The 13786-nt window shown below is 45.8% G+C and overlaps 1 protein-coding gene across 2 annotated transcripts in view; it reads left to right on the forward strand.

Annotated features, from left to right (window-relative positions):
- WNT6 (Wnt family member 6) overlaps nucleotides 1–13786 on the forward strand; it is an 87361-nt gene that overhangs the window by 69325 nt on the left and 4250 nt on the right. For both annotated transcript variants that reach the window (XM_063429285.1, XM_063429286.1), the window contains exon 3: nucleotides 12874–13178. In XM_063429285.1, the coding sequence (XP_063285355.1) occupies nucleotides 12874–13178 (305 nt within the window). The remainder of the gene's footprint in view (nucleotides 1–12873; nucleotides 13179–13786) is intronic.

Genomic DNA, 13786 nt, shown 5'->3' on the forward strand with positions numbered 1-13786 from the left:
GGTAAGCTAGTATTACCTGTAGGGTGCTTGGGGCGGGTTAGTGGTAAGCTAGTATTACCTGCAGGGTGCTTGGGGTGGGTTAGTGGTAAGCTAGTATCCCCTGTAGGGTGCTTGGGGTGGGTTAGTGGTAAGCTAGTATCCCCTGTAGGGTGCTTGGTGTGGGTTAGTGGTAAGCTAGTATTACCTGTAGGGTGCTTGGGGTGGGTTAGTGGTAAGCTAGTATTACCTGTAGGGTGCTTGGGGTGGGTTAGTGGTAAACTAGTATCACCTGCAGGGTGCTTGGGGTGGGTTAGTGGTAAGCTAGTATTACCTGTAGGGTGCTTGGGGTGGGTTAGTGGTAAGCTAGTATCCCCTGTAGGGTGCTTGGGGCCGGTTAGTGGTAAGCTAGTATCACCTGTAGGGTGCTTGGGGTGGGTTAGTGGTAAGCTAGTATCACCTGTAAGATGCTTGGGGCGGGTTAGTGGTAAGCTAGTATTACCTGTAGGGTGCTTGGGGCGGGTTAGTGGTAAGCTAGTATCCCCTGTAGGGTGCTTGGGGCGGGTTAGTGGTAAGCTAGTATCCCCTGTAGGGTGCTTGGGGTGTGTTAGTGGTAAGCTAGTATCCCCTGTAGGGTGCTTGGGGCGGGTTAGTGGAAAGCTAGTATCCCTGTAGGGTGCTTGGGGCGGGTTAGTGGTAAGCTAGTATCACCTGTAGGGTGCTTGGGGCGGGTTAGTGGTAAGCTAGTATCCCCTGTAGGGTGCTTGGGGCGGGTTAGTGGTAAGCTAGTATCACCTGTAGGGTGCTTGGGGTGGGTTAGTGGTAAGCTAGTATCCCCTGTAGGGTGCTTGGGACGGGTTAGTGGTAAGCTAGTATCCCCTGTAGGGTGCTTGGGGCGGGTTAGTGGTAAGCTAGTATCCCCTGTAGGGTGCTTGGGGCGGGTTAGTGGTAAGCTAGTATCACCTGTAAGATGCTTGGGGCGGGTTAGTGGTAAGCTAGTATCACCTGCAGGGTGCTTGGGGCGGGTTAGTGGTAAGCTAGTATCACCTGCAGGGTGCTTGGGGTGGGTTAGTGGTAAGCTAGTATCCCCTGTAGGGTGCTTGGGGTGGGTTAGTGGTAAGCTAGTATCCCCTGTAGGGTGCTTGGGGTGGGTTAGTGGTAAGCTAGTATTACCTGTAGGGTGCTTGGGGTGGGTTAGTGGTAAGCTAGTATTACCTGTAGGGTGCTTGGGGTGGGTTAGTGGTAAACTAGTATCACCTGTAGGGTGCTTGGGGTGGGTTAGTGGTAAGCTAGTATTACCTGTAGGGTGCTTGGGGTGGGTTAGTGGTAAGCTAGTATTACCTGTAGGGTGCTTGGGGTGGGTTAGTGGTAAGCTAGTATTACCTGTAGGGTGCTTGGGGTGGGTTAGTGGAAAACTAGTATCACCTGTAGGGTGCTTGGGGTGGGTTAGTGGTAAGCTAGTATTACCTGCAGGGTGCTTGGGGTGGGTTAGTGGTAAGCTAGTATCCAGGCATTGGAACTGTACCTGCAGGGTGCTTGGGGCAGTTAGTGGTAAACTAGTATCACCTGCAGGGTGCTTGGGGTGGGTTAGTGGTAAGCTAGTATTACCTGTAGGGTGCTTGAGGCGGGTTAGTGGTAAGCTAGTATTACCTGCAGGGTGCTTGGGGTGGGTTAGTGGTAAGCTAGTATCCCCTGTAGGGTGCTTGGGGTGGGTTAGTGGTAAGCTAGTATTACCTGTAGGGTGCTTGGGGTGGGTTAGTGGTAAGCTAGTATTACCTGTAGGGTGCTTGGGGTGGGTTAGTGGTAAACTAGTATCACCTGTAGGGTGCTTGGGGTGGGTTAGTGGTAAGCTAGTATTACCTGTAGGGTGCTTGGGGTGGGTTAGTGGTAAGCTAGTATTACCTGTAGGGTGCTTGGGGTGGGTTAGTGGTAAGCTAGTATTACCTGTAGGGTGCTTGGGGTGGGTTAGTGGAAAACTAGTATCACCTGTAGGGTGCTTGGGGTGGGTTAGTGGTAAGCTAGTATTACCTGTAGGGTGCTTGGGGTGGGTTAGTGGTAAGCTAGTATTACCTGTAGGGTGCTTGGGGTGGGTTAGTGGTAAGCTAGTATTACCTGCAGGGTGCTTGGGGTGGGTTAGTGGTAAGCTAGTATCCCCTGTAGGGTGCTTGGGGTGGGTTAGTGGTAAGCTAGTATTACCTGTAGGGTGCTTGGGGCGGGTTAGTGGTAAGCTAGTATTACCTGTAGGGTGCTTGGGGTGGGTTAGTGGTAAGCTAGTATTACCTGTAGGGTGCATGGGGCGGGTTAGTGGTAAGCTAGTATTACCTGCAGGGTGCTTGGGGCGGGTTAGTGGTAAGCTAGTATTACCTGTAGGGTGCTTGGGGCGGGTTAGTGGTAAGCTAGTATTACCTGTAGGGTGCTTGGGGTGGGTTAGTGGTAAGCTAGTATCCCCTGTAGGGTGCTTGGGGTGGGTTAGTGGTAAGCTAGTATCCCCTGTAGGGTGCTTGGGGTGGGTTAGTGGTAAGCTAGTATTACCTGTAGGGTGCTTGGGGTGGGTTAGTTTTAAGCTAGTATTACCTGTAGGGTGCTTGGGGTGGCTTAGTGGTAAACTAGTATCACCTGCAGGGTGCTTGGGGTGGGTTAGTGGTAAGCTAGTATTACCTGTAGGGTGCTTGGGGCGGGTTAGTGGTAAGCTAGTATTACCTGTAGGGTGCTTGGGGTGGGTTAGTGGTAAGCTAGTATTACCTGTAGGGTGCTTGGGGCGGGTTAGTGGTAAGCTAGTATCCCCTGTAGGGTGCTTGGGGTGGGTTAGTGGTAAGCTAGTATCCCCTGTAGGGTGCTTGGTGTGGGTTAGTGGTAAGCTAGTATTACCTGTAGGGTGCTTGGGGTGGGTTAGTGGTAAGCTAGTATTACCTGTAGGGTGCTTGGGGTGGGTTAGTGGTAAACTAGTATCACCTGCAGGGTGCTTGGGGTGGGTTAGTGGTAAGCTAGTATTACCTGTAGGGTGCTTGGGGCGGATTAGTGGTAAGCTAGTATTACCTGTAGGGTGCTTGGGGTGGGTTAGTGGTAAGCTAGTATTACCTGTAGGGTGCTTGGGGTGGGTTAGTGGTAAGCTAGTATCCCCTGTAGGGTGCTTGGGGCCGGTTAGTGGTAAGCTAGTATTACCTGTAGGGTGCTTGGGGTGGGTTAGTGGTAAGCTAGTATCACCTGTAGGGTGCTTGGGGTGGGTTAGTGGTAAGCTAGTATCACCTGTAAGATGCTTGGGGCGGGTTAGTGGTAAGCTAGTATTACCTGTAGGGTGCTTGGGGTGTGTTAGTGGAAAGCTAGTATCCCCTGTAGGGTGCTTGGGGCGGGTTAGTGGAAAGCTAGTATCCCTGTAGGGTGCTTGGGGCGGGTTAGTGGTAAGCTAGTATCACCTGTAGGGTGCTTGGGGCGGGTTAGTGGTAAGCTAGTATCCCCTGTAGGGTGCTTGGGGCGGGTTAGTGGTAAGCTAGTATCACCTGTAGGGTGCTTGGGGTGGGTTAGTGGTAAGCTAGTATCCCCTGTAGGGTGCTTGGGACGGGTTAGTGGTAAGCTAGTATCCCCTGTAGGGTGCTTGGGGCGGGTTAGTGGTAAGCTAGTATCCCCTGTAGGGTGCTTGGGGCGGGTTAGTGGTAAGCTAGTATCACCTGTAAGATGCTTGGGGCGGGTTAGTGGTAAGCTAGTATCACCTGCAGGGTGCTTGGGGCGGGTTAGTGGTAAGCTAGTATCACCTGCAGGGTGCTTGGGGTGGGTTAGTGGTAAGCTAGTATCCCCTGTAGGGTGCTTGGGGTGGGTTAGTGGTAAGCTAGTATCCCCTGTAGGGTGCTTGGGGTGGGTTAGTGGTAAGCTAGTATCCCCTGTAGGGTGCTTGGGGCGGGTTAGTGGTAAGCTAGTATCACCTGTAAGATGCTTGGGGCGGGTTAGTGGTAAGCTAGTATCACCTGCAGGGTGCTTGGGGCGGGTTAGTGGTAAGCTAGTATCACCTGCAGGGTGCTTGGGGTGGGTTAGTGGTAAGCTAGTATTACCTGCAGGGTGCTTGGGGCCGGTTAGTGGTAAGCTAGTATTACCTGTAGGGTGCTTGGGGTGGGTTAGTGGTAAGCTAGTATCCCCTGTAGGGTGCTTGGGGCGGGTTAGTGGTAAGCTAGTATCACCTGTAAGATGCTTGGGGCTGGTTAGTGGTAAGCTAGTATCACCTGCAGGGTGCTTGGGGCGGGTTAGTGGTAAGCTAGTATCACCTGCAGGGTGCTTGGGGTGGGTTAGTGGTAAGCTAGTATTACCTGCAGGGTGCTTGGGGCCGGTTAGTGGTAAGCTAGTATTACCTGTAGGGTGCTTGGGGTGGGTTAGTGGTAAGCTAGTATCCCCTGTAGGGTGCTTGGGGCGGGTTAGTGGTAAGCTAGTATCACCTGTAAGATGCTTGGGGCGGGTTAGTGGTAAGCTAGTATCACCTGCAGGGTGCTTGGGGCGGGTTAGTGGTAAGCTAGTATCACCTGCAGGGTGCTTGGGGTGGGTTAGTGGTAAGCTAGTATTACCTGTAGGGTGCTTGGGGTGGGTTAGTGGTAAACTAGTATCACCTGCAGGGTGCTTGGGGTGGGTTAGTGGTAAGCTAGTATCACTTGTAAGATGCTTGGGGCGGGTTAGTGGTAAGCTAGTATTACCTGTAGGGTGCTTGGGGTGGATTAGTGGAAAACTAGTATCACCTGTAGGGTGCTTGGGGTGGATTAGTGGAAAACTAGTATCACCTGTAGGGTGCTTGGGGTGGGTTAGTGGTAAGCTAGTATTACCTGTAGGGTGCTTGGGGCGGGTTAGTGGTAAGCTAGTATTACCTGTAGGGTGCTTGGGGTGGGTTAGTGGAAAACTAGTATCACCTGTAGGGTGCTTGGGGTGGGTTAGTGGTAAGCTAGTATTACCTGTAGGGTGCTTGGGATGGGTTAGTGGAAAACTAGTATCACCTGTAGGGTGCTTGGGGTGGGTTAGTGGTAAGCTAGTATTACCTGTAGGGTGCTTGGGGCGGGTTAGTGGTAAGCTAGTATTACCTGTAGGGTGCTTGGGGTGGGTTAGTGGAAAACTAGTATCACCTGTAGGGTGCTTGGGGTGGGTTAGTGGTAAGCTAGTATTACCTGTAGGGTGCTTGGGGCCGGTTAGTGGTAAGCTAGTATTACCTGTAGGGTGCTTGGGGTGGGTTAGTGGAAAACTAGTATCACCTGTAGGGTGCTTGGGGTGGGTTAGTGGTAAGCTAGTATTACCTGTAGGGTGCTTGGGGCCGGTTAGTGGTAAGCTAGTATTACCTGTAGGGTGCTTGGGGCCGGTTAGTGGTAAGCTAGTATCGCCTGTAGGGGGTGATAACTGGCCATGTTTTAGAGGTTTTTAGCATTGAATAGTGGCTGACATAACCTTCATCTGTTCTGCTGGAGAAAGGGTATTTCTTTGGCAGCAGTAACTCTGCTATCAGTTCCTTTCAGCATGTGTTCACAGGAACAAGCTACCATGTCTTTGTAATATTTACAATTTTGCGCATGAACAGCAATAAAACTGAAGCGCCCTTAGGGCTGCATTATCTGGAAAGAGGTTATTAGATTGTTCTGAATAAAATTAAAATCTGATACCTTGGACGTTGCTGTAAATCAGATGACTGCCTATATTTAAAAAGAAACCTGACAGGCGCACAGTCGGATTTGCCGGCATATGCGCTAACCTTACCCCAACCCCCATTAAAACACGGACACAGGTTATACTGTTGGAAATAATTAGTCCACAGCTTTATTAAATTATTAATAAAATAATTAAGGAATAACAAATGGGGTCATTGCCAACAAATCTTATTAAAGTTAACATCCCCCCATATACATAACATACCCCTAGCAATGACCCCACAATAATAACAATGGATAACAATCTAAAAAACATGTTAATACAGAAACTGGCCGCCCAATATGACCACATTTCCACCAGGTTAAATTGTAGGGGTGTACCGAGACACCGCTACCCACCATATCGATTGTAGGGGTGTACCAAGACACCGCTACCCACCATATCCATTGTAGGGGTGTACCAAGACACCGCTACCCACCATATCCATTGTAGGGGTGTACCAAGACACCGCTACCCATCAGTTCCAGTGTAGGGTGTACCAAGACACCACCACACCCCCAGGTTCGGAGCCACCGACGGGCTCGAACCTACCAACCACGTGCAACACTGCCCAATCCACACTAAACCTCAGGATGCCCACTTTCTCCTCCATCTACCCTCCGATTTAACCAGGCCATTCCCCGCCGCTGTGAAAAAACGGGAAATCAACTAATCTAACCAAATACAGGGAGGGTGGGAGGGACAACTGACAGGTAAGCTTAGGTTCAGTTAAAATGGCCACTTCATATAATGGCTTGTGTAAATATTCCCCTTATGGCTCCGCCCTACCCAGCATGCTAGCTGTCACTAACTTCCCGTGGTTGCTATGCCTACCTCCTGGCTCTGTCAAGGCCTATTCCTCTTAGCTGCGCTGATCCATGGGCTACAGTATCCTTTCAAATTGTAGATAACCTAACCGCTAAAGAAAGATTAGCTTCTTTTTCTGCTGCTTTTTTTTCCTCCAAATACCATTCATTTTTAAAAAAAATTATTTATGTCATATGGAAGGCTATCCAAATCACTGGTATCCCATGATGCTGCTTTAGTTATGCTTGAATTTACGGGCACGAGCAAAGCATCATGGGACTGATCCGTGCTCATGCATGATTGGAAGATGTCAACACCAGTAGTAGCCCAAAGGTCTGTTTTATCTTACCCCGATGCACACATCATCATAGGTGAATGAAAACAGACTTATTGAAGGTGACAATTCCTGTAAAATCAACTAATTCTTTAAAAAAGCCTAAAGCAGATCGCAAGCATTCTTGAATTCCTTTACTGCGTAAAAAAGAACAGTTCTAATAAACAAACCAATGAACTTGACATTATGTGTCAAAATAGTATTTATTCACTAAACCGTAAACCACCGAGAACTGACCAGATTTTGCAAAGCTTAGGCCAAAACAGCAAATTGGAAAATAACTACAATTCAGCCAATTTCACAGTGATAAACAATTCCCAGTTTAGTGAATAAGTTCCAGCTTGTATTATCGGTGTTTTTACGGAGGTCTGCGCTTTGATGGATTATAAATGGAATTCCTCACGGCGGTCATTTAGAAGATGATATTTAATGTGGAAGTGACAAAATCTGTCATGTGATACACTGTAACGCTGTGTCACAATCTGCCCCCATTCTGGATACTAATCCCAGTGTTTCGTAGGTAGGGTATTAACACAGCTCATATCCTTTAATAGTATAATGGCTCTGCAAATCATTCTACCGCCTCCTGGCCTCTTAACACAAGTAATCATTTTTAAGATATTTTTAGCAACTAAAGGATTTGGCAAACATAGTATTTGCTTTGGATGACAAAGAATAGGTAAATTGTATAAAAGGGAAACATTTTTAGCTTCTATTCATCGGTCTGCTAATTGTAATGGCTGAGATGCCTGTTGACGTAGGAATCGTGTCCTGATGTGAACGTTTCAATTTGAGTGGAAATGATTTATATGAAGATGTCCAATGTGAATATATGCTTAAAGGTACATTACAGCGAAGGGAATACAAACTTGTATGCATGCATTCCCAATGCTATAGTTTTACACCACCTATTTTGTGCCCACATAACCTCTCTGTGAGGGTTTACAAACGCCCAAACTACTTACTTTCACAACCTCACCCCGCTGATCTTGCCGCTGCCGCACCGCCTCCCTGGCTTAGATTATCATCATCAATCATCAATCAATTATTGATGTTCTCAGCCAATCAATGCTTCTCAATAAAGTAGCATTGGGAGGCTAGGGCACTAATAACATACTCTCTGAGCAGCATTTCATTGAGAACTCTTCTGACAGGGGAAGCTCCTCTAGTAACTGTCAGGTGGTCCTTTAAGCTATTGTTGAACTACAAATCCCATGATTCCCAGTAGTCATTGCTTATCTGAGAATCTTGGTAAAGAGAGTTCAACAGTAGCTGGAGAGATACTCTATGGCAGGGGCAGGCAACCACCGGAACTCCAGATGTTGTGTCACTACATCTCACATATTGCTGGCAAAGCAACAGGGGAGATGTGGAGTTCCGATGCTTGCCTACCCCTGCCTATGGCTTGTAGAACTGACTACTCAGCAAATCTCACAGTTTTATATCCCCGCCTTACATAATACTGGGGATTGTCATTGTCAGAAATTAGCCAGGTAAGGGGGATTGTCAAGAATCAACCAGGATATGGGGGATTGTCAGAAATTAGCCAGGTAAGGGGGATTGTCCGGAATAAGCCAGGATATGGGGGATTGTCAGGAACGAGCCAGGATAAGGGGGATTGTCAGGAATTACCCAGGATAGGGGGGATTGTCAGGAATGAGCCAGGATAAGGGGGATTGTCAGGAACGAGCCAGGATAAGCGGGATTGTCAGGAATTACCCAGGATAGGGGGGATTGTCAGGAATGAGCCAGGGTAAGGGAGATTGTCAGGAACGAGCCAGGAAATGGGGGATTGTCAGGAATGAGCCAGGATAGGGGGGATTGTCAGGAATGAGCCAGGATAGGGGGGATTGTCAGGAATTAGCCAGGATAGGGGGGATTGTCAGGAACAAGCCAGAATAGGGTCGATGTTAGGAATTAGCCAGGATAAGGGGGATTGTCAGGAATTAGCCCCGATAAGGGGGAATGTCAGGAATTAGCCAGGATAGGGGGGATTGTCAGGAATTAGCCAGGAATTAGCCAGGATAAGGGGGATTGTCAGGAATAAGCCAGGATAAGGGGGATTGTCAGGAATTAGCCAGGATAAGGGGGATTGTCAGGAATGAGCCAGGATAAGGGGGATTGAGCCAGGATAGGAGGGATTGTCAGGAATGAGCCAGGATAAGGGGGATTGAGCCAGGATAGGAGGGATTGTCAGGAACGAGCCAGGATAGGGGGGATTGTCAGGAATGAGCCAGGATAGGGGGGATTGTCAGGAATTAGCCAGGATAGGGGGGATTGTCAGGAACAAGCCAGAATAGGGTCGATGTTAGGAATTAGCCAGGATAAGGGGGATTGTCAGGAATTAGCCCCGATAAGGGGGAATGTCAGGAATTAGCCAGGATAGGGGGGATTGTCAGGAATTAGCCAGGCATTAGCCAGGATAAGGGGGATTGTCAGGAATAAGCCAGGATAAGGGGGATTGTCAGGAATTAGCCAGGATAAGGGGGATTGTCAGGAATGAGCCAGGATAAGGGGGATTGAGCCAGGATAGGAGGGATTGTCAGGAACGAGCCATGATAGGGGGGATTGTCAGGAATTAGCCAGGATAGGGGGGATTGTCAGGAATGAGCCAGGATAAGGGGGATTGTCAGGAATGAGCCAGGATAAGGGGGATTGTCAGGAATGAGCCAGGATAGGGAGGATTGTCAGGAATGAGTCAGGATAGGGGGGATTGTCAGGAATTAGCCTGGATAAGGAGGATTGTCAGAAATGTGCCAGGATAAAGTGGATTGTCAGAAATTAGCCAGGATACGGGGGAGGTCAGGAATTAGCCAGGATAAAGGGGATTGTCAGGAACGAGCCAGGATAAGGGGGATTGTCAGGAACGAGGCAGGATAGGGTGGATTGTCAGGAATTAGAAAAGATAGGGGGGATTGTCAGGAACGAGCCAGGATAAGGGGGGTTGTCAGGAATTAGCCAGGATAAGGGGGATTGTCAGGAACGATCCAGGGTAGGGGGGATTTATTAATAGCATTTAATATAGTACTAACATGATCCACAGAGCTTACAAGCTATGAGACTTTAAGGTAGAACAGGTAAATATCATTATTTTTCTTTAATTATTAATGTTTTAAGCATTACATAAATAGTTTATTATTAACCATAGAATATTACTTATAGCAACAATCAGGACATTTTTAAATTGTAACTTCTTTCCCAAAAAGAATTGCACAGTTTTTATGCCACGCCATGGCGTTTGTGGCCAGTGCCACCAACTTGTGGTACAAATTACCAGTTCTGTATCTTTACAGCAGTTGTAGACTCCTCACTGCCCTCTCCTCTGTTTAAGGAGTTCAGCCGTTCCCTGACTAGAGTTTGATGGACATGAAAAGTGAGGTCTTTAAGTGAAGCACAATGTAAAAGGAATGTGACAGACGCCTTCCCGTATGTCTGATTCGTGAGTTATACCTTTTGCCTGGGGCACCTAAGGAAGGATCTCTGCAAGACTGCAATAGTTTCAGTGGTTCTCTAAAAAAAAAAAAGATAAAGGATAAAAAAAAATGCCATAATTCTAGCTACAGTCACGGACACTTTAGGAAGGTCTCAGGTTTTTTGGGGGGGTTATAACAATTCCGTCTTGCTACAAAATTAACTTTGATACAATGACCGAGAGAACAGACCTTGAATGGTCATGGTGGGATCTGGGGAACTGTGGGCATGTCTGAGAATTTAATAAAGTAAAAACTGGTGGTATTAGTGAGGGCACTGTCTGCACAAGGGCTCGAGGAGTAATCTAAAAGGACTACTGTAACACCAATCCAAACTAACCCACACCCACTGACTTTTATCATGTTTTATTGCTACACTCACAGTATGATGTCCTTTACCATGCTGCCATGTTACTGAGAATTTCCTGTATACCATTAAAACTCTCTGTACATCAGGGCCAAATATTACCTACCTACATCTCCATATCAGATTTTATTTAGCATTTATATACTGCCAACATTTTGAGCAGTGCTTTACAATTAATGGGGCACTATAGCCACCAAAATTACTTTTTGTTCATAGATCGTGCAACTGTAGCCTTACTGCTCAATTCTCTGCCATTTAGGAGTTTAAACACTTTGGTTTCTGTTTATGAAGCCCTAGTCCACAGTCTGAGTTAAAACAAAATGGTTTAATTTGCAATTAACTTACTTTGAATGTTTTTATCTCCTACTCTGTAAATTGAACTTTAATTACATACAGGATGATCGTGCATGATTTACCAAGGTATTAACAGAGCAGGAGATAAGAAATTCTAAATAAAACAGATTTTGCAATAAAGAACGTGTAAACATTAGATGACTCTTTACAGGAAGTGTTTAGGAAGGCTGTGCAAGTCACGTGTAGGGAGGTGGGCCTAGGGCTGCATAAACAAAGTGATATGACTCCTAAATAGCAGAGAATTAAGCAGTAAGACTACAGGGGCATAATCTATACACCTGAACTGCTTCATTAAACTAAACCAGTTTTGTTGACTATATTGTCCCTTTAAAGAAAGGGCATATTTAGAGGTGATGTATGCCCTGCTGAGGATTTGAGGTAGGTAGACATATTTATTTTGGTGTCTTGCCCTTGGATATTAGCCTTTTGCAAGGCAGTGACATTAATGTAGATAAATGTATTTTATATTAAGAGCGGCCCAGAGCGGTGGTGTCTTTACAGTCAATGTATATAGGTTATTGGGTAACCCTGATCCGCAATAGGTGAAATCAAAGCTGTCAATCATCGTAAGGACACTGAATGGTGCTGTATTTTCAAAACTAGACATGTTGTACCTTTTGTTGGTTTGAGAAGTTTTCCAATCAGCTATTTGGCTGTTTTTTGGCAGTTCATTCTTTGATTCACTACAACTCGTTGTTTAATAAATAAACCCCTTTTTATGTCTGTGCTACCATTGGCATTTGATGGGTTATTCTCTAAACCATGCATCCTTAGGACCACACCGGGAGATCGCAAACTTTAGGCCTATTTTACAAATTTGAGAAATTCTCTTGCTTCCAGCCTGTTTCCAGTTCAGTAAATTTTGGCCACAGATATTTGCCCGTTATACCAAAGTGGATGTGATTAAATTAAGTTTGAAACTAGAAAATGAGTAGGTTTGTTTTTCTTACAGTGATGTTTGGTGTTACCCTCGAAGTTACCATTTTCTCGTGTTTGACTCTTTATTGTCCTGACTGCTTCACCTGCCCTGTTGTTGAGCTAAAAAAGCAGGGCTTCTATATTAGTTGCTCGTTATTCCTTTGAAGCCTTAACGGGTCTTTCAGAGTGAGCTACATAAGGTAAAATAGCTCCCATTTAACTTTATAACAGGAAACATTAAAAAAAAAACACCGCAATATAAAAAGACTTTCATAAAGAATTTATTGATGGTAAAAAAAAAAAAGCATAACATGTCAGATCCACTTTAAAAGTCCTTTCCCTCTTGATCTATAATACTCTGCGGTGCTGTTAGTACAATTTATGACACTCTCCAGTTGGAATTCCCCACCTGGAAGTAAAGTCGTTCCAATGATGTTACATTATATCAGGAACTCAGTAAATAATTTGCTATCTTGAAGCATCTTGTTATGTAAACCAACCTAAGCCCCTAATCCAAGTTGGATTTAATAGACCTGTTACCTCAATGTGCACTAACCCGTAGCATGCCGGAGCAGGTGATGATGTATGTATCTAGTTTAGCAAAACCTTTTTTTTAATTTATGTTTTTAGTCTGAATTTAATTTAGTTTGATGTTTATTCAGTAAGAGGGAAATTAATCAAAGAAATCAACAAGGGAAATGCACATTTCAAACTGTAGTTGGGCTAAAAAAAAACAAAAAACGTTTTTTTCCAGATGTTATTTCATCTTAAAATGTACAATTTCATTGCTAATTTTTCACAATTCTCTGTTTAGTGAATAATAAGTAAATTTTTATCCTAAATTTGCAGGATTCAGCCAAGATAAATGTGTCACTTGCGTTGCTGTAACATTTGAATTAGCATGCCATTTCTCATTGTACTGGTCTGCAGAATATATAGCAATCATTATGCCACTTCATAAATAATTCTAATAATTACAATTTTCCCTCTGCTTCCTACAGATATTCGCGAGACAGCGTTTGTTTATGCAATCACAGCAGCCGGTGTAATACATGCAGTGACACAAGCCTGCAGCATGGGGGAGCTGCTGCAGTGTGGTTGTGAGGTCACACGTAACTGGGGACCACCTCCTTCTCTTGCCATTGGACCAGGAGCAGATGGCTCCGCTTGGGAGTGGGGGGGCTGCGGAGACGATGTAGACTTTGGATATGAAAAATCCCGGCAATTCATGGACGCAAGGCGGAAGAAAGGGAAGAGCGACATCCGAACATTAATTGATCTCCATAACAACGAGGCAGGTCGGCTGGTAAGTTGTGTTAATGCCACAATCACTTAAAGGAACACTCCAAACTCCTAAAACAATTCCGCATGCTGAAGAGCTTTATGTGTGAAAAGTGTGTCCTTTTAGTTTTAAAAAAACTCCTTTTACAAAAAATGTTAATTTCAATAGGATTTAGCAATTTAATAAATTTACCTGGTTACACCCCCCTGGCTGTCAATCAGACCACCTGCCCTGTTATTTCCTGGTTCGGTTAGCTCAGCGGAGATAAACTCAAGAGGCAGCAATTGCCCAGAGCACCTGCCTTGCAAAGACTTCTCATTGAGCTGCATTGGGAAGTCTGTGATTGGACAGAAAAATCATGCATGATGCTTTGTATAGTCCATCTACTTTATATTCCATTCTGGCTCTTTTGTGGCATATTTATTTTGCTACTAGTGACAAATAGCAGTTGCAATATGAATAGATATAAGATGGCAGCACAGAGGATGGAAAATATCAGGTAAGTATATCTACGTCCCTACCCCCTTCTCGCCACCATCACGCAAGAGGACATGTCACTCAAATAAAATATAGAGACTCCAAAATGGCTGTGCCACTTCAAGGCATATGACGTCTAAATCCAACAGCAGATA

Source organism: Pelobates fuscus, chromosome 8 (assembly GCF_036172605.1).
Source record: "Pelobates fuscus isolate aPelFus1 chromosome 8, aPelFus1.pri, whole genome shotgun sequence".
Lineage (NCBI taxonomy): Eukaryota > Metazoa > Chordata > Amphibia > Anura > Pelobatidae > Pelobates > Pelobates fuscus.